We start from the raw sequence: 21,401 nt of genomic DNA on the forward strand, positions 1-21,401 counted from the left end.
TTCTTTCAGTGATGTGAGTGCAAGGGTTCTTCTTGTGACATTAACTATAACAACACATGTTCTTTGTTTCAGAACAAGTCTAGTGCACCTAGTGAGAGCAACCTCGCTCTGCTCTGTAGTGGTACTAATGATCCAGTGGAGTGGAATCTTGGTCAGGATGATAGTGTTCTCCATGGGAAACAGCTCCCTCCATCGCCAAGGAAGCAAGTTGATTTTAGTGACCAGATGGAATCTGTCTCTGTGCTGCAGGAGGAAAATAGTGACAAAATCCTTAGTGCTGACCATGTGGATTTCCCTAAAGATTTTGTAAAGTCATCTTCTCCAACACGATCAGTTGCACAACTTGCTTCTCTGGAATTTTCCCAAGTAGATGACTCCTTCCATAGGAAGATAAAACCGAATGAAACACTAAGCAATACCTCAGAGGATCAGCTCCCAGTGAACCTTTGTCAACATCCATCCATTCTAATTCCTTGGCAAAAAGAAGGGGATGAAGGAAAGGAAACCCCAGAAGAAAGCGAGCTTCTTCATGAAGTTGTGTCATTATGTAAAATAACCTCTGCTTTCCACCACAGTTTAAACATTTCAGAGGATCATTACTCCAGTAATAGCAGTGGAAATAAAGCGTAAGGGAACTTTGAGAAGAGAAACTACTTCCATGAGAGGTTAAAGAGAGATTACTCAGGAGTCCATGTAACACATGATAACCAAAAGATCACAAAGGAATAATTACTTTTACATTTTAAAATATTTCTGTTTGTTTAGTACATGGATTTAGACATCTGCTTATATGTTTCTCAGTTAATTTGTTGGCTGTGTTTAAGTCCACAAGATGGAACTAAATATACTAATGCACTCTTAAATCAGGTACTAGTTTGTATGTATGTGAAATATACAACTGGTGCATGGTGCTTACTAATGTTCCTTTGTGCAGCAGGAAGTGTATCACCTTTGCATATATCCAGATACTGAAGGTACTGTATTAATCCTGTTGGGCATGAAATGAACAAAACAGTTTAAATTTTTCAGAAAATTACAAATATCGATGTTTGTAATGATTTAATTGCCTTAATCATTTGGGAAAAGGTTTAAATATCTTACAAGATGACTTGCAAACATTCAGAAGAGCAATAATGATTTTCCATGGCAGGTATCTGCTTGAGCAAAAGGGAAAAAGACCTTTTCCAAACTAAAAGGTCTCTTGTCAATAATAGGGAGCTTGTTATAAACAGAAACTGTGGCCGTGTCTTCCAGACCTTGAAAAGATGGTGCATACTTTTCTCTTATGAAGTGCTGAATTATAATGTGAAGTTACTTAACTTCTGTTTACAACTAAGGCACTTTAAAGACATATTATCCAGTGTCTCAATGTAGATGTTTTCATCTAGGAATTTTCAGAAAGGAAAGTGTAAGTGAAATTGATAGATTTTATTGCTGTTTTTTAAATTTCTACAATTTAATAATTCTATACTAAAATTAATTTGTGCCACTGCTGAACATGACCATTTGATTTTTACAAGCCACCTTTAAAAGAAACATTAAATTATTGCTTTTCTTCTTAGGAGTTTTGTTTAGTTGAGCTGTGCAGTATTTTAAAGAGCAGTGAATGAAGATTACTTATAACACTAGACATCAAAAGTAATTGGTTCAGCTATTAAGAATGCAAATTACAAGGAAGGGAATTAAATGGATGCTGCATGTACTATATTTAGGCATAAACGTTTATCCCCCTTCGAGCATGTAGCATTCCTAAAGGATATTTCTGTATTTAAAATTCAAATAGTAGATTCCTCCCTGAGTGGAGCACATCTATTCATTGTCCTTGTCCACCCCTCTTTGTCCCCTACCCTCTGTGGATCAGAACAAGTACATTCTGGAGTGAACCATACTAGGCCAAAAATGGCAACTTTGAATACTGTCTATTGGCATGTGTAACACAAAGCAAGGAGTAACAGGATTTGGCACTGTGAGGAATGCTCTCCCACTCTTCCTCACCAACAGAAGGAATCTTCTTCTGTGGCAAGGACGGCTTAGTGGTATCCTCAGCACAGACCAGGGAGAGCAAGTTGAAGAAGGCAGGGGTTAGGGGCAGGTTGAGCTGCAGTACTTTGGTAGTGGATCACTGCACAGGTTAACACCAGTTGTCATGTTTGGGTTTACAAAGGAAGTTTCCTCTTGGCTAATGCAATTTGGCTTTTCTTTTCCTGTTTTATCACCATGAGCATCAGGCAATTGGTTATGTCAGGTGGCTCAAGGGAATTGGTGTGCGATCCCTTTGGGGAGGTTGCGGGGCGGTGGCTGTTTGATGCTCTGCCCATGAGATCTAGTGTCTAATACTATCTTGTCATTTCACATAAGTTTGTTGGCAACATCCCTGGCATTGTAAAAGAAGGTCTTGTATCCCAAACTACAGACTCCGGATGGGAGAAAAGGAGCGGGGAAGCAGATTTTAGCAACACCACTGGTGAGGATGGGCCGCATGACTGGGTAATGGTATGAGGCCCTTCCACCAAAGTGTCCCGTTTTACATACAAAGGAAAAGGTCAGGACTCACAATTCATAATATAATGTCCTTGGCTGATTAGAACATGAAAGTTTTTATAGGTGTGTTCAGTGTATATTTCTGAAGAGGACCTCAGCAGCTTATTGGTGCGGAGGATGATTGTAAGATTTGCATCTTGATCTGTCTTGGGGTTTTCTGTAGTACATATCACCATAGTATCTGAGATGCAAGTGGAATCTTTATTTGTGTTATGCCAAAAAGTGGCACTTGGCAAAGCTGTGTTTGAGTTACTGAGGACCAAAATTATTAACCCGTAAACTATTAAACATTTTAGCTGGGTTATCAGATATCAAGAAATAGGAAGTGTCAGGTCTGAACAGTGTTTAAATGGGGGAGCTCGAAGGAAAACACAAGATGTTGCAGGAGGTGGTACAGGGAATCGGGAAGTGGCATTTTTCTTTGTTGGTCCTGAATCAGTACCCAAGTAGGTTATGCTGTGCTGTTAGGTGCATCTAAGATAAGACAGGAAAAAGAAAAGTCTTACCAATCTCTTAGCACTTCTCGTTTGATTGTTACTCTGATAACACTAGAAAAATGAAATGTTCAGTTGCATTCTTATTTGTGTAACTGCATTTTGCTAACCTTAAGTCCCAGATTCAACTGAATACAGTATTCTTTTCCTGTTGTGTGGTGTTCCTGTGTACAGTCCCACCCTTGAGAAGACAGCTTTCCTTTGTAGGTTTAACAGGGTTGCCACTCTCTGGTAGTGCCTCCTTGCATATAGGTCAGAGAAAGTCACTCTTGCTGCATCGGGTGCCCCCTTGCCGCTCATTGCTTGCTCTGCAATAGCCCTTCTTCAAATAACTTGGCCCTCTAGCTAGGTTACCATTTAGTCCACCCCTCCTGGTGGACTTATAAAGTCCAACAGGACAACTGCCCAGATGCTGCTGCCAGATGCATTCAGCCCTCCTCGGGCTCTGTGCCACTATACCAGTGGCAGGCAGGGGAATCCGGAGCCACCTGTTATATCAGGTTCCAGCTCAGGGACCTTATAATGAGCAATCCAGGTCCTCATTCCCATTCCCTGGCACTGTTTCCCCAGTCTCCTTCCTACCAAGCCTCCGTATCTTCTCTTTCCTGGTTCTCAGTTTACTACTGGAGCCAACTGTACTCCCCGTGGCTACTTCACCCCTCCTAGCCTCTTGCCAGACTCCTTACACCAGGAAAGGATCTTACACCAGAGCTTACTCTCGCCTTGGAATTCCTCCTTGCTCCGGGAGGCCTCCCTCCTCCCAGGGGAGCAACTGCGGACTCCTTTACCTGCAAGCTGCCTGCTGCTTTCAGCCTCCTGGTTTTTTAGTGCTGGCCCAGCCCTCCCCCAAGCTGGGCTTCCCTCTCAGTTAACCCTGGCCCTCCTCTCAGGTGATGTCAGGTGACCTAATTAGTGCCTCAGGCCCTCATTCACCCTATCAGGGCTGGTGTGGGGTGCACACCATATCACAATAGGTGAAGTGAATTCTTGGGTAGGGCTAGGAGGAATCAGAATGAGATAATGTGAAAAGACATTAGGAATCTACTAGGATAATAGGCACTATGCACATTTGTAAGATGTTATATTAAATGCTTTTATATCTTAGAGACGTATCAGTTTCTGTCTTGGAGGAAAAAATAAGGTTATCAGAAATTCTAGTCATGTTTACTTTTAAATCTATAAAAGCATCTTTCGGGAATGCAGCTTGAGATTTAAGGATGGGGTTTTCAAAAACATCTAATGGACCGTCTTTCACTGACTTTTGATAGGAGTTGGGCACCTGACTCCCTTAGGCACTTCACTGGAGGAGAATTTGTAGGGCATACCAGGTTGCTAATGTCCCTTTAATGATTATTAGGAGTAAAGCACTGAAAAAATGATTTGGGATTTGTACAACATTGATGCCTTGATGGGTTATTGTTTTATAAGTAATATTCACATCTCTGATAAGTGAAATTGAAGAAGTAGAAAGTTAATAGATGGCTCTTAAAATTCAACTTTTTGAATTATTTTTTATTGCAATAGCCATGAATGTGTTAGGGTTGCCACACTAATGTCAAATCCTTCCCATATTGCTGATGTGATTCGTAGAATGTTTACAGTATTTTGACTATTGTGTCTTCCTTCTTGTTGAACCTACATACCTTAACATATAGCCTCGTTATCTATGTCTGATTAATTTAAATTTAGCCACATTTTTAGATTCTTTACCACTTGATATCAAATGTCTTTTTGAAAGGCTAATATTGGTGCCTTATTTAAACATACAAAATTACCAGGCATCTTCCATATTAACAACAAAAAACCAGTTAACCATGCCAAATTTATCAAATAGAGTAGCAACTCTGCTATGTCCAGCCAACACAGCTCTACTCTGTTCTTAGTGCAGTATCAGTCTGTCTGTAGGCCACGTCTACAGTATTTTGATTATCACAGAGAGTCCCATGGTAAGAAAAATTGTCCATGTCAAGGATTTTACAAGTTTTCAACTATTCTCATCTGTGTGAATTCTCCTAATGCCTTCTAAAGCATCAGCGTTAATTTCCATCTACTGGTGAGAGCTGAACTCAGTTCAGTGAAAAAGCTGCTCAGGACTCCAGTAGAGGCACCTGTTTTTTTAGCTGAATCAGTATCTTTATGAGTGTCCCATTTCCCCCCCATGAGGGAAATAAGAGATTTTTTTGATTTAACATTGCACTCTCTTATCCATACTTAGGGACAAAGTCCTGACCTAGTCAGTTACACTGGGACTTGGATTTCACGTCTTCAGTTCATCTCTAATAGATTGTGCACCGTGCCTCCATGAAGTGAGCCATATCCCCATTCTGCTTAGAGAAAAACAGCATGAGAGCATCAGGAGAAGGGACAGTCACTCTTCAGGATTCCCCTCTCTGACTTTTCCCTGTATTGTTCCATTGGGATGATACAGCTGGGCCCCTCAACCCATGAGCAGAGGGTTCATCCCCCAGAACCTGTGGATCTTAGTGGGTATTCTGGAGTCCTGGACCTTGTCTCACTCCAGCTGTTTTGCAGTGTGACTCCAATGAAGCCTTTTCATCAAATCCCGCACAGGGGGGGAAGCATGATCTGTGGCCCCCATTATAGCCTTCTCATCTCTCTATGTGTAGATCCCCAATACTGTGAAAATCCTTTACAGAAGTCCAGAGATGGACAGAACTATGGATGCCAATCCCTGCCCTCCCTGTATGCATGCAGAGAGAGCTCTGTACAGGAGATGATTGAGAACAGTCTGTCAGTCACAGTGCCATGTATTGGGGTATCGTTACTTCAAAAATAGGCTTGTTTTGAAGGAAGAGTGGAGTTCGAGAAGCTGAGAAATAATTGTCCTGACTGAAACCTTCACAGTCACGTAGCATTTCTGAGAGTGATATTGCTGATTGGCTAAAGGTGGGATTTTCACAAAGTCTCAGCATTAGCTAGACTCTGCTTTCAGAGAAGTCAATGGGGCATTTTAACATTGACTTCAGTGGGAGCAGACTTAGACCAACACTGAGCAACTTTGAAATCCTACCTAACTGTTAAATTTTTTAAGATTTCACAATTTGGGTTTTTCTGTCTTTCAGGCTGTAGAATGAGTTTTTCCTAACCCCATGTTATTGTTAATTATATATTTCTAGGCAAAGAAATTTTAAACCAGTTAAATAGCCTTCAATTTTCCATCCACAATTAATTGTGGGTTCAGTTCTACAGAACAATCAGTTGTGCAACCCTCAAATCATATTGGTAAATGTCTATAATCTGTTTTATGTGCATGTAAATGATTGAGGGAACAAAACTTCATGCAGGGAAACTAGATTCTAGGTTGAGGCCCTTTTGAAAATGTGGCCCTTTGTGTAATAAAACTTACATTAGTAGCCCATTCAGGAGCAAGGAGCCTACACAACTGCTGATCCATGGAAGCTTTGCCCTCCATCCTCCCTGTCAATACTATTACAAGGATTGTGCCTGTTCCTAGGGGTTTACATAGGGGTTTCTGTCTTAGCAGATGCTTATTGTCACATAAGGCACCATGGGCTGACTGCCCAAAAGGAGTTAGGTGCCTAAGTCTCCAGTTTTGGGATCACTGCTTTGCCCAATATTCCCACTGAAACCCTGAAGGCACCTAAACCCACTGGACTCCCTAGAAGCCCACATTTCTGCCTCTGAGCACACACAGTGCTTCCTCCCCGTGGGCAACCGGACACCTATTTCCTGCATAAGCTCCAGAATGATGCACAAACCAGGAGAAAACAACCTTTCAGCGTTAAACTTGCCTGAGGGGTCCAATCCAGTAGGCATGCTCAAAGGCTGCCCACTGAATCAGGCCCCCATAGATGAGCTTATACAGAACAGCCAGAGGAAGCAGAAGAAAAGGACTTCTCTTGTATCTTTTAGCACAGTGGTTAGGGTACTCCCCTGGGAGGTGGGAGAAGGGGTTTGAACAGGGATCTGCCACCTGTCAGGTGAATGCTCTAATTATGGGCCTGTGGGATTTTAGCCGGGCCGGGGGTTTCAACCAAAATAATTTGGTGGTGTTATGCAAATTCATTAAATGTTTTGATGTCGCTGAATCTGCATTTTTCACCAAAACAAATTTAGGTTGAAAACTTTTGCCCAGCTGTAGTTGAGATGAAAAATTCAAAGTATGAACTATAGCCCAGGTTTTACTACAGTAAAATGTGCTCAACAGAAGCTAGTTTGTACATTTCTTAGATCACTTTTAACAGGATTCACATTTAGAATCCACTAACAGTATTAGCCCTGGAACAATAGAAGTGGAATTCAAGTAAATTGACATTTGATTCTGATTGTGTAAAATGCTGTTATGTTTCTGTTAAAGTAAGGGAGCTACTTGGATGTGGAGGGACACATATTGACTTTCAAAAAATTACTGGATTTTGTGCAATATTTTTCCTTTTCTTTTTTTGAAGTAATTTAGTTCCAGCAAATATGCACATCTGCTTTTCAAGCAGATCCTTGAGATCATATTTTTGGAACTGTATAAAATTACATGTAGCATTTTAATATGGTTGTATGATAAAAATATAAACAGTACGTTGTCACCTGGCAAATGTGCATCTCCAAATGTGACTGGAAATGATTGTGTTTGTCATGTTATTGTACTATAGTAATAAACATGGTTTCAGCAGTGATTAATAAACAAGTAAGCAAAAGTAATAATGTCTATCTTCTACTCACAGTATGTTACAAGAACATAGTGGGAGTAATTTCTGTTTATACATTTAGAACTTCTGATGCTTAGTTTATCACTTGATTTTTTTTTAACAAGTTAAGCATCTATTCTCAATATAATCAATACAATCAATGCTAGATAATAATTTATGGTGGTTACTGTATGTATATCCAGAATCTAGTTTGTGACAGCCCTAATTGTGATAAATCATTGCTTAAATCAATTGTTGCCAGTACCTTTTTAATTTTCTGTAAATTAAATTATCTATTGATGTACATTTTGTTTTAACCTTCAAGCTTCTGTCAAGAACTGGTTTAAATTAATTTACTTGAATTGGGCGATAAAGCACTGTGGAATAGTTAGTTTTGGATGCAACACACAAACAAGCATATATTGTGTTAATTCACCATTTTGTTCAGGAGAAGATAAGTAAAAATGTTTCATTTGTTCAAGGAAATAACTGGTTTTTTAAATCTGTGTCTGAAAGAGAGAAGGAAAAAGCATCAGCATTGAACAGAGAGTAATAACCTGCCTTGGCATTATTCCTAAACTTTTTTTCAGAGCTTTTTTTAGCCATCTTTGGGAAAAGTCTTTATAAAGCTCTTATGGGCCAGTAGGGACGTCTTTAATTACCTACCGGAAAGACATGAAGTACAGGATGTTTTGAGATGTAATTCTTTTATTGATCCTTTTAATAATCACAGAGGTATTTAAATAAATTGTTAACACTGTGTTCTAGCATGTTTATAAATAGGATCAGACACTGGCTTTTATTAAAACTGCCACCAAATTTAGGACTTTACTCTGTGCTGTCGCACACTTTAGCCTACAGTATGAAATCATCTCCAGAATTACAGACCAGACCTTAGACTACTACCAGTAGCACGCTGTGTATGTACAATAAATTGTGTTTTTTCCAAGTTATAATGTCAGTGCAAAGTTTTTGGTGAACTCCACATTACCATAAAGTGCCCCACATTGTGTTATAAAATAAAATTTACCAAAATCAAAGCCAGTGTGGTGTGCAGGTTTTTGTTGGATGTAGTGATTTGATTTACATATCTCATGCAAAAGGATGTGAGATTATCTTTTTCCATTAGAAGTGTAGTTTAAAACAATATGGTGATGTTATGGTATGAGCTTTTCACAACCCATTTTGGAGAAGCTAATCAAGTGTTTATTATTAATAATTAGCATTTATATAATGCATCTTCAAAGTGTATAAATATTAACTATCACAATGTCCTGTGAGACAGGCAGCTGATATGCACATTATCCCCAAGCTCAGAAATGTTAAGTGATTTGATCAAGCCTACACAGGGAGAGCCAGCAGCAAAGCAGGCGTTATAACTCAGTAGTTCCTCCTAGCCCCGTGTTCAGACCACTACATTATACAGCCCCCTCAAATATTGGAAAACCAGAAAATGTTCGGTTTTGGTTCTGTCAGACATCCCTTAAAAAACATCAGTGTTACAACAAAAAGCAAACCACAACCTTAAAGAAATCCCAGGAAATACACAGTTACGGTAGCACTACCCAGATAAACTGAACTCTGCCTGCTTTGAGATGCAGACATGATAACTCTTTAGGCAATGATTCTTGGGAAATTAGCTGGGCTTTTCTAAGGCACCTAATGCTGTTTGGTGCACAAATCTCATAGATTTCCAATGGATTTGGGGCCCAAACTCCCTTAGACCCCTTTGAAAATTCCAGACGATTATAACCAGTGTTTATATGGCATTTTTCATCTTTAGATCTCCAAGCACTTTACAGAAGAAGCAATTTGCAAAGGAAGCAAACATTTCCCCCATTTTGCAGATGGGGAAACAGAGGTATTAAAAAGTGAAGTTACTTGCCAATGGTCTTATAGCAGCCCATTGGCACAGCCAGTAGAACCCAAGTCTTCTGAACCCAGCCAGTCCAGTGGGAGCACACTGCCAGTTACAAACTGTAAAGACCACAAAGGCAGCTCTTTCCAGCCATTAGTCACTTTCTATGTGGCAAGACACAGCGCAATGAGAGAAAATCCCTCAGTCCCCCAAACACCATAACATGAGTTGCTTGCACAGTTGTGCTTCAGCCTCTCCTAGGATCTAACCTCCCTGAGCCAGTTCATGGTGAATTACAACCAGAATCCACACAGGCAGCGTGACACAAAATGGCCACACAGCAGAATCTGGTCAGTGATTTAAACAATGATTCCTTTGCCCGAACTGGAAAAGAATGCCAAAAGCACTTTGCTGTGTTATTCAAACAAAACATACAGCCCACCAAATAAATGTTGATATTGTTGATCATCAGTCATTTTTTAAAAAGTTACATCCATTTATTCATCTCTTACAGTTACAACAACAAAATCTTTGTCATCTGTCCAAGTTGTGGTGCAAGAGAAGACACAATGAAAATGAAAACAATCTAGCTGTGACACTCGGGGTACCTTTCCCAGGCCTGAAGAAGAGCTCTGTGGAGCTCGAAAGCTTGTCTCTCTCACCAACAGAAATTAGTTCAATGAAAGATATTACCTCACTCATCTTGTCTCTTGAATTACTCCTGTCAGAACTGTAGTGACATTGTCACCACGCGCAGACAGTTGCTTCTTGGATGCAGTGTGAGAGAGCGAAGTACTCATCCAAGTATGAAAACAGCTTAATATAATTAATTGATTCATTGGTTTTCTTTCAGCTTCAGCTTACAGTGTAGGTGCAGTTGAATACTTTAAATGCTGCAGTTACTGAAGTTATTCCATATAGTAAGTATAGAGAAGTATAGGGGTTACAGCAGATAGTGAGTAGCCTGATCTTTTGACCTTAAAGTGGCAAATTTTAAAGCAGCAACACTATAGGGCTACTCTAATCCTGTCAAGAAAAATTATGTCAAGCATTTGTGGAAAGAAGAAATTTTCAGAGCGCTTTGGTAAAACAGTCAGATGGGACACACCAGGTTGGTACATTATTAAGAAGTGTGGTTTATTAGGAAAAAATGTAACTCAAAATTCTGTCATTTTGTGGGCTTGCTTAGGTATGGAGGTCATGAAATTGCTATTCATGAATGGCCACCATATCGTGTGTGCTCCATAAGCAGCGGAGAACATTGCTATTGCAACATATGCATATGCATACATGGACGACGGGCAAAGCATTTCATTTTCTTTCCAGAACGCCGAGTGCCTGAACCCTCATGATCACAAAAGAAAAAGTAACTTTATCAAATGCAGGGATGTATATTTTTATTTGATGTGACAAGTCCTAACAACAACAGAAACATAAGCAATGCCTCAAGTTACGATGTGGATTTGTTGGTATCCAGTAAAAGCAAAGGGGAGTGAGTTTGTGGTTTTTCTTCAGTCAGGAAAAATGCTGACAGCTTCTTTCTTAAACTTTAAAACCCCGAAGGTTATCAATCCTGTTACAAATTGTGCATGGAATATAAACAAGAGCTAGTGCTAAAGGTAAAGTTAAGGGACTGCATTTGAAATATAGACTATTGCTGACTTAACACCCTTTCCTTTAAGTTTCCTCTTATAGTATAAGGGCCAGATTCTCAGCTGGTGTATATTGGCATTGCTCCATTGGCTTCCTTCCTGAGGTCTATAAATCCTATTCCTCCCCTCAAATAACTGTGAATAGATGATAAAACAAAAATGAGGGTTATAGGAAACCATAAACTTCACTGCAAATTGCAAATCCCTTCCTTTCTGCCATATTATCAGTTCTTATTTGTTAAGTATTGCTGCTGGGCTCAGTGCTGTGCAAGACATATTTAAAGATGGCTCCTGTCCTGTAGAGCTTACAGTATTAAACACCCCCTTCTCCCAAAACACAGGGCTTGTCTGCAGAGGGAAGCGTTATCAGTTATACCAGAGTAATCTCTCCATGTGGACACTTGTATTCTGGTATAAGAGTGCTTTTTGGGGGGTTAGCTTAAACCCCTTCCAAAGAGATATGAGCTAACAGAAAAGAGTGTCCCCATGTGGGCTATACTAGTATAACCACAATGGTGTAACGCATAACTTGAGTTATGCTGAAAAAACTTTCCCATGTAGACAAAGCCGCAGATAACAAAAAGTTGCTGGGAGATCCAGAGAAAGGTGTTAGTTTTTTGATGGTTTTTGTTTTTTGTTTTTCTTCCTTCCAGCTTCCTGGGGTGGAGAAAGCACTACGCTGACATGGCTCAGTGTCCTGGGGCCTCACAGAAGAAGTTTTTAGCAATGGTTTGGACTGATGGGCAGCTGGTCCTCTGAAGGTAGTTCCAAGTGTAGGGGGCAGCATGGAAGAAGGGGCAGAGATGAGGGATAGGAGGAGGACACCATGGTGACTTTAGCATCATTGGCAGAGCAGAGAAGATGATGGAGGACTCAGATCCATGCTGTAGATTGGGGTGCTTTTGCAGTGCTTTGAAGATGGTCAAAGGGAAACCAGCAGAGGGAATTGAAGGAAGAGGTGTTTCAATTTAGACTGCAAGCTCTGCAGGGCAAGGGCCTTGTCTCCATGTTTGTCTGTACAAAGACTAGCCCGCTTATGGTGGTAGGGAAATAAAAACCATTGAGGACCAAATAATGGCTGCACTGAGTAGGGGGACTGCACAGTGATCTTCCACCAATACTAGTGCTGCTGCTTGAACTCCCAGTGCTCAAAGGGATGCTGGGTGCTGCTGCTCTCAGCACTGGACAGCTCAAGGTCATAGGCCAAAACGTTTAAGAATGGCTTCTGACTTTGGGGGATCTCCTTTTGGGTCTCCAGCTTTAGATTCTTTGGGACTGATTTTCACTGGTGCTGAGTGCTGTTGAGGAGTTCAGCTAGAATTGTGAATGTACATCATCTGAGACTCAGGCAGGCCCAAGGTATCTTGAGATGGGTTCCAAAAACCAGAGGTCACTGTTAACTTTTCTCTGCTACTTTTCCCTTCCTTCCCCATGCACCCCTCTTCGGGTATGTCTACACTACAAGAGTAGTTCGATTTAACTTAGGTCGAATTTGTGGATTCGACCTGATGAATTCGAATTTGTGTATCCACACTAAGGACACTAATTCGACATTAGTGTCCTTAGTGTGGATACTAACGGGGCAAGCGTCGACATTGGAAGCGGTGCATTCTGGGCAGCTATCCCACAGTTCCCGCAGTCCCCACTTCCCATTGGAATGCTGGGTAGAGCCCCCAATGCCTTCTGGGGGAAAAATGTGTCGAGGGTGGTTTTGGGTAACTGTCATCATTCAACCGTCATTCCCGCCCTCTCTCCTTGAAAGCGCCGGCGGGAACTCTGTTCGCGCACTTTTCTGGTCAGTGACAGCGCGGACGCCACAGCACTGCGAGCATGGAGCCCACTGCGATCATCGCTGCACTTATGGCCGTTGTCAACTCCTCGCACCTTATCGAACACCTCTTCCACAGTCAGCTGCTGAGAAATCGGGCGAGGAGGCTCCGGCAGCGCGGTGAGGACATGAAGTGTGAGAGTGGCACAGACCTCTCACAAAGCACGGGATCCCGCGCCGCGGAGATCATGGTGGCAATGGGTCACGTTCATGCTATGGGACGGCGATTCTGGGCCCGGGAAACAAGCACGGACTGGTGGGACCGCATAGTGCTGCAGGTCTGGGATGAATCACAGTGGCTGCGAAACTTCAGGATGCGTAAGGGCACTTTCCTTGAACTCTGTGACTTGCTGGCCCCTGCCCTGAAGCGCCAGGACACCCGGATGCGAGCAGCCCTGAGTGTGCAGAAGCGAGTGGCCATAGCCCTCTGGAAACTTGCAACGCCAGACAGCTACCGGTCAGTAGCGAACCACTTTGGCGTGAGCAAATCTACCGTGGGGGTTGCTGTGATGCAAGTAGCCCACGCAATCATTGACCTACTGCTCTCAAAGGTGGTGACCCTGGGAAACGTCCAGGTTGTCATAGATGGCTTCGCCGCGATGGGATTCCCAAACTGCGGTGGGGCTATAGATGGCACTCACATCCCTATCCTGGGACCGGCCCACCAGGCCAGCCAGTATATTAACCGAAAGGGCTACTTTTCAATGGTGCTGCAAGCACTGGTGGACCATAGGGGACGTTTTACCAACATCTACGTCGGGTGGCCGGACAAAGTTCATGACGCGCGTGTGTTCAGGAACTCTGGTCTGTTTAAACGCCTGCAGGAAGGTAGTTTCTTCCCGGACCACAAAGTAAGTGTTGGGGATGTGGAGATGCCTACAGTGATCCTCGGGGACCCAGCCTACCCGCTAATGCCCTGGCTCATGAAGCCCTGTACAGGTGCCCTGGACAGTGACAAGGAGCTCTTCAACTACCGGCTGAGCAAGTGCAGAATGGTGGTGGAGTGTGCTTTCGGACGTCTCAAGGGGAGATGGAGGAGCTTACTCACTCGCTCGGATCTCAGCGAAACCAATATCCCCATTGTTATTGCAGCTTCCTGTGTGCTCCACAATCTCTGTGAGAGCAAGGGGGAGACCTTTATGGCGGGATGGGAGGTTGAGGCAAATCGCATGGCTGCTGATTACGCTCAGCCAGACACCCGTGCAATTAGAAGAGCCCAGCGGGAAGCGCTGTGCATCCGGGAGGCTTTGAAAGATAGGTTCCTCAGAGAGCAGGGTAACCTATGACTGTCCAGTCTCTTTACAGAGAAGCTGAACGTGCCCCTGTTTCAGTTACTATTGACTTTTTTCAGTGGTTACATACCCCGTTCACCAGGTTTCCCCCCTTCCAACAGACGTTTAAAAATAAAGTTATTGGAACATTTTTAATTAACAAAGTTTTCTTTACTAACGAATTCTTGTTCAAGGGTTCCAACAGGGACGCAGACTGTGGTGGGTACGGTGTGCAGTGATGTACAGACCGCTTCTACACTCGAGGACTGACAGGCTCCTGCTCCTACAGCGGTCTCTGGGGGGAGGACAGTTACCAGAGGGTGTGCAGGAAGGGGTGGGTTTGCAGGAAGGGGTGAGGGGTGTGTGGGAAGGGTGAGTAGGTGTGGGGGGATGATGGCTCTGGCTGGGGCTCAGGGCATCGGAGAGGTTCATGGCTAGGGTGGAAGGGCATGGTAAGGGCAGCCTGCCTTGCCATTTGTGGATGCCAGGCGCTCGGACCCTGGGGCAACATACACCTCCCAGACTGACCTGGGGCAGCAGACACCTCGCAGAGTGACCCGTGTGCCTAGTGACTGCACTCTGTGTGTGACCTGCTGTTGATCCTGCCCCCATGTCTGTACCCTGTTAATGGTGGCTGTCCTATGCAATTAACAAACCCCTCCCCCCCTTCACACAAAGTCTTCTGCAAAGAAACATGACGGAAACAGTAATGAACAGCAAACTATTTTTAATACTCAACTACACAGTTGGGGGATGAAACTGGGATTTGGGATCAGGTAAGCCAGGAAGGCAAGCAATTCTCATACTTTAGGGAATGAGAGCTGTTTGGTACATGAGCGCTCTGCTGGGGTGGAGTGACAGTTTTCACGGCCCCTAGCGCCCCTCCTTCTTGTGATTTTGGGTGAGGGGGGTGTCATAAATAAACAGATCAGGGTTAAGGTCTCTTTTCCCTGGAAAGGGTTAACATGTAGTAGCTGGTGACCACCTGACCAGAGAACCAATCAGAGACGAGATAATTTCAAATCTCTGTGGAGGGAAGCCTTTGTCTGTGTTCCTTGTTTGCTCAGAACTCTTTTTGGATCTAAGAGAGGACAGTCATGTCTCCAAGTTCTCCTGGAGTAGTTTCTACTAATTAATAGTGAGTATTAATTAGAAAGGCGAATTAGTCTTATGATTTGATTTCTATATTTGCAATTGTGTGTTTGCTAAAGGAAATGCTTTATTCCTGTTTGCTGATATTGCTTTTACTGAGAAAGGGGGAGGGGGAATTCTCTCCAGAGATTGATAAGGTTATACCCTATGAATGTCCAGCTTGGGCTCATAGAGATTCTGTATTTTCTTGTTTTTCTTTTAATAAATTCTTTCTATAAAGATTTGATTAAATCCCTTCCACTGTGGATATAGGGGGAAGGGCTAAGGCATTCTCTCTCGGTGATTCACAGAGTGGCTAGCAGAGAGGGAGGGGGGAAGTGGGCTGCTTCCCTGTGTGTGGGAGATTCAAGGAGTTTGAATCAAGATCTCTCTCTCTCCGGAGCAGGCTGGAGAGAGGGAAGAGAGGGGAGGGGGAAGGTTCCTCCTCTGTGAGTTGATCTGTGTTCCCAGGGAGTGTCTTTGAAGGGAGACAGGGGGGAAACAGGGGTGTCCCGGCCCACGTATTGACCGCGGTGGTGGCAGCAAAGGGGACCTACCCTAGGATTTTGGGGTGGGGGAAGACATGCGGGTCCTCACTTTGAAACCCCCCAGTTTCAAGTGAGGGTGTAGACCATGTCATGGTCTGCACCCTCACTTGAAACTGGGGGGTTTCAAGTTGAGGACCAGCATGTATCCCCCCACCCTAAAATCCTAGGGTAGGTCTCCTTGTCGCTGCCACCAGTCAGGTTAAAGTGTCTGACACACTGCCTGTCCCCCAAGCTTCCCCTGGGGAACCCAGATTCAAACCCCTTGAATCTCACCAGAGAGAGAGAGAAACAGCCAGTTCCCCTCCTCCCCCTCTTCCTTCTCTCCAGCCTGCTCTGGAGAGATATACACCGAGTCAAATCCTTGACTCAACACAAAGAGGGACTCACTTCCCCCCTCCCCTTCCCTAGTCCTAGAAAGAGATACCTGATTCAAACTCCTTGAATCAAACCCAGGAGGACTGTCTCTTCCCCCCTCCCCTTCCCCTGAATTTCCACAAGAGAAGGAATTAACCAAGTCCAAAGAAAAGAGAGAATTTATTAAAGAATAAAAAGAAAATACAGAATCTCTATGAGCCCAAGCTGGACATTCATAGGGTATAACCTTATCAATCTCTGGAGAGAATTCCCCCTCCCCCTTTCTCAGTAAAAGCAATATCAGCAAACAGGAATAAAGCATTTCCTTTAGCAAACACACAATTGCAAATATAGAAATCAAATCATAAGACTAATTCGCCTTTCTAATTAATACTCACTATTAATTAGTAGAAACTACTCTAGGAGAACTTGGAGACATGACTGTCCTCTCTTAGATCCAAAAAGAGTTCTGAGCAAACAAGGAACACAGACAAAGGCTTCCCTCCACAGAGATTTGAAATTATCTCGTCTCTGATTGGTTCTCTGGTCAGGTGGTCACCAGGTACTACATGTTAACCCTTTCCAGGGAAAAGAGACCTTAACCCTGATCTGTTTATTTATGACACGCCCCCCAAATCGCAGACAGTGGGGGAACCACACTGGCGGTGATTTCCTTCTAGAACTTTAAAATAAACAGATTAACAAAACATATGCACTATTACATATACTACTAAGTATGTAAACAACAAGATATTTGACATTGAACAACACTTTTTATGCATTTGCCCGGACATACTTGGCGACGTCCTTGCCCATCCTCCCAGTGGAAGGACTTCCCCAACCTGTCTTTGGTTGTGTTCACCCCAGAATGACCACTGGGATGTCATGGCCCAAGCTTAAGAGCTTGTACCGGTACTTAGTTGGAACTACCAACTGTTTTTGAGGATTGTGGGCTTTCTGGTGTCCACCAGAAAGAATGTCCTTATATAAAAGTCCTTGTTTTACAACAAACTGGAATTGGGTAGAAGAGCTGAGAGGCGGTGGGTTGCTCCGTGCCGCCCAAGCTTTATTAAGGCTGTCATTGGCTTGCTGCTCAGTCTGGAACTGTTTCCTTGAAGCTGGAGACACTAGTTACTCCTTAGACTGTGGACTTGGACTTGGTCCCTCTGGAAGCGATGTAGGTGATGAGGTTGTTTCCGTTGACTGTGAACCGCTCTCCGCTGGTGCACAAGGTGATATTTCAGGCTCTGGCTGAGCCTCTTGGGTAGAGTTGTCTGCTGCTTCTGCCAGTTCAGGCCCGTTGGCGCCCCCTGGCGGTGGAGTTGCAAGCGCTGGCGTCAGTGCTGGCGCTGGTTTTGCCGCTGGTTGCTCTTCCAGTTCCGGTTCTGGGACTGGATGTACTATGGCTACTGTAGTTGCTGGCATGGGATCCGGTTCCACCACCTCTGTCTGGGTGTCTGGTAACACAGACCGGGTCTTGGTGGATGGCTCAGGAACAGAGATGGGAGTGCCTGCTTGTTCGGCCTGGCTGCGGGTGACCACTCCCCCTCTCTTGGCCAGCTGCACATGGTTGGCCAAGTCTTCCCCCAGTAGCATGGGGATGGAATAATTGTCATAGACAGCAAAAGTCCACTTTCCTGACCAGTCCTTGTACTGGTCTTCAGGGATGCTGTACCCATGGCAGGTCCTTTTAAAAAATTTTCAAGAAGGCCTCAGTGTTTTCACCTGCCATGTAGGTGGGAAATTTCTTGGGATGGGGAACAGTGCCTTCTGGTGGTGGCCACACCCCTCTGCAGTCAGTGAATTTTATGTGTGGCTTGCTGGTGTTGCTTTTTGGTGCTGGTCACACCCCTCTGCAGTCAGGGAATTGGGTTGCTTGCTTCCCAATTCCTACCCTGTCTACTCGCGATTGAATAGAAAGAAACAAAAGCTTTTGATTTGCAAATGGTGTTTGCTTGTTTGCTGGCTTACAAGAAACTAGAAAATCTGGTTTGGTAACTTGCCTTTAGCAATTTTTAAGTACCTCACAGTAGGGGTCCTTCTAACAAAGCCTGTTAGAAAAACTTACACCTCTTGCCTAGCTGTTTTTAAGCGGACAGAAAGAAAAAAGAAAAGAAGAAGAAAAAAAATCCTTTTCTAACACAGCCTGTTAGAAAACCTCAGCTAAACCCAGCTGAAAATCTGTTTAAAAAAAAAACAAAAAACAATCTCCCTTTCCTTCTGAGCTGTGGTACTAATAAGCCCAGCTGACCGGCTGGTGCTACTTAGTACCTGCGAGAAAAGTATAGTGAATTCTCTCAGGGATTTGTATTCCCTGGCTCCAGAGGATTTCAAAAGACACAGGGAAAAAAAAATCTGGCTGGAGGGTTTCTGTCTCCCCCCCCCCCAAACCTGTTTTTCCCGCTGGATGGGAATGTACTTTGACGAGCACTTCCCCCCACCTTAGGAATCCTGAGTGATACCTGATATCATAAAGGAAGGACACACCTCTAGGGAAGAGTTTTTCCTCAGCATAGCCAGCAGAGAAAAAAAAACTCCTTCTAACCCTGAAAACTGCTTCAAAACTCCCTTTTCCTCAAGCTGCCTGTCCAAGCAAACAGAAAGAAAAGCTGCTTTTTGGTAGAACTGCCTTGCCAGGTTCGTCACCACTGCCAACCATGTCATGGTCTCACCCCCACTTGGAGCTGTTGGGTTCCAATGTGGGGACCTGACTTGGTTTCCCTCTAAACTAAAATCCTAGTTTAGATCTAGTAAGCTGCCACCACTCAATCAGGAAATGTGGATTGAGACACAGTCCTTCCCCAAAATCCTAGGGGATTCCAAGAGCCCCAAATCCATGGAGTTCTTACACCCAGGAGAAACAAACCATTCCCCCTGCTTCCTCCCCCCTCCCTTTTCCTAGGAGAGATACCGGGATCTAACTACAGAGGGATACCTCCCCCTTCTCTTTCCCTGAGAATCCACCCAAGGAAAGACCAAACAAGTCCTTAATAGAAAAGGATTTATTAAAGAATAAAAAGAAAGTAACTTGTCTCTGTAATTCAAGATAGAACAATACAGGGTCTAAGCTTATCAATCTCTGGAGAGAATTCCCCCTCCCCCTTTCTCAGTAAAAGCAATGTCAGCAAACAGGAATAAAGCATTTCCTTTAGCAAACACACAATTGCAAATATAGAAATCAAATCATAAGACTAATTCGCCTTTCTAATTAATACTCACTATTAATTAGTAGAAACTACTCCAGGAGAACTTGGAGACATGACTGTCCTCTCTTAAATCCAAAAAGAGTTCTGAGCAAACAAGGAACACAGACAAAGGCTTCCCTCCACAGAGATTTGAAATTATCTCGTCTCTGATTGGTTCTCTGGTCAGGTGGTCACCAGGTACTACATGTTAACCCTTTCCAGGGAAAAGAGACCTTAACCCTGATCTGTTTATTTATGACAGGGGGGACAGGACTTTGTGGCGGGGGAGGGCGGTTGCAGATACAGTTCAGGGGGGCTCTCTGCTCCTGCCTGCGGTCCTGCAGAACATCCACAAGGCGCCGGAGCGTGTCCGTTTGCTCCCTCATTAGTCCAAGCAGCGTTTGAGTCGCCTGCTGGTCTTCCTGCCGCCACCTGTCCTCCCGTTCGCTGTGTGAGTGCTGCTGCTGAGAGAGGGTCTCCCTCCACTGGCTCTGCTGGGCTGCCTCGGCTCTGGAGCAGGCCATCAGTTCAGTGAACATCTCGTCCCGAGTCTTTTTCTTTCGCCGCCTAATCTGCGCCAGCCTCTGTGAGGGGGATGCCAGGGCAGTTCGGGAAAGAGCCGCAGCTGTGTGATGGGAAAAAGGAAGTGATTTCCTTCCAAAGATACATGTTTGCGAACACTGAACACAGTCTACTCAGTTTCTGTGAACAAGACCATACAGGGCACCTAATCTCATGTGCTCTCAGGACAAGTTCGAATTTTCGGCATTCGCTTTCATTGCCTGGGGTCTTGCACTGGAGATCGGACAAGCGGGGCAGGACAGCAGAATCCGTGTAGCAGCCAGGTCTGGTAAGCCGTAAACTTTAGGCTGCTTAACAGTTAATGGATAGCAGTGCCCTCTTGCTGCAGGCAATCTGGAAAGCATAAAGTCTGACCCTGTTCCAGCCCCTCGCGGCTGTCCCCGGGAAAGATCCCTGTATGCTTTTCCTCTGCAGCCTACAACACGTGGCTGTTAAACGACGGTCATTGTTATGCAAAGGAAAAGTCAAGCATTCACAATAGTAACATTAAAGTAATTCCCCTAATTAGATGCAGCAGTCGCCGAGCGAGATCACACTGAGGCGGGTCTCCAGGAGAAACAGAGAGCGAATGCTGCGTGAATCCCTGCACAGACCAGGGCCCTATGCTGCCATGCTGGTCGAGGCGATGCTCCCATTATACCTCAGGATGGCCTGGCGCGGAAGAGTGTGCTTCCACGGAGCACCCAACAAGGCACCTCTCCCCAGGAACCTCCTGCGGAGGCTTTTCGAGTACCTCTCCGAGAGCTTCGTAGAACTGTCCCAAGAGGATTTCTGTTCGATCCCTATATGCATTGACCTTCTTTTTATATAGTTTTTATTCCTGTTTTGTTAAAAAATAAATGTTTACATGTTTATAGCACTTACCGACTGATCCTTCCCCTGATTCGGAGTCCGGGTTAACGGCCGGGGAGGGTTGGTAGGGGATCTCTGTGAGGGTGATGAAGAGATCCTGGCTGTCGGGGAAAGCAGTATTGTAACCGCTGTCGCCTGCCTCGTCCTCCACAAACCCTTCCTCATCTTCCCCATCGGCGAACATCGCCGAGAAACTGCCCCGCGACACTATCCCATCCTCAGAGTCCACGGTCACTGGTGGGGCAGTGGTGGCAGACCCACCGAGAATGGCATGCAGTGCCTCGTAGAAGCGGCATGTCTGGGGCTGGGCTCCGGAGCGTCCGTTTGCCGCTTTGATTTTTTGGTAGCCTTGTCTCAGGTCCTTGATTTTCACGCGGCACTGCGTTGCATCCCGGCTGTATCCTCTGAGTGCCATGGCTTTGGAGACCTTCTTGTAGGTCT

General features: G+C 44.3%; 1 protein-coding gene across 2 annotated transcripts in view; it reads left to right on the top strand.

Moving 5' to 3' along the window:
• The window catches only part of DENND1B (DENN domain containing 1B), a 268,816-nt gene extending 260,083 nt beyond the window's left edge, over positions 1-8,733 (top strand). For both annotated transcript variants that reach the window (XM_045028045.1, XM_045028046.1), the window contains one exon: positions 73-8,733. In XM_045028045.1, the coding sequence (XP_044883980.1) occupies positions 73-630 (558 nt within the window). In that variant the 3' untranslated portion in view covers positions 631-8,733. The remainder of the gene's footprint in view (positions 1-72) is intronic.
• Positions 8,734-21,401: the final 12,668 nt, after the last annotated feature.

This window comes from Mauremys mutica, chromosome 8, assembly GCF_020497125.1.
Source record: "Mauremys mutica isolate MM-2020 ecotype Southern chromosome 8, ASM2049712v1, whole genome shotgun sequence".
Lineage (NCBI taxonomy): Eukaryota > Metazoa > Chordata > Testudines > Geoemydidae > Mauremys > Mauremys mutica.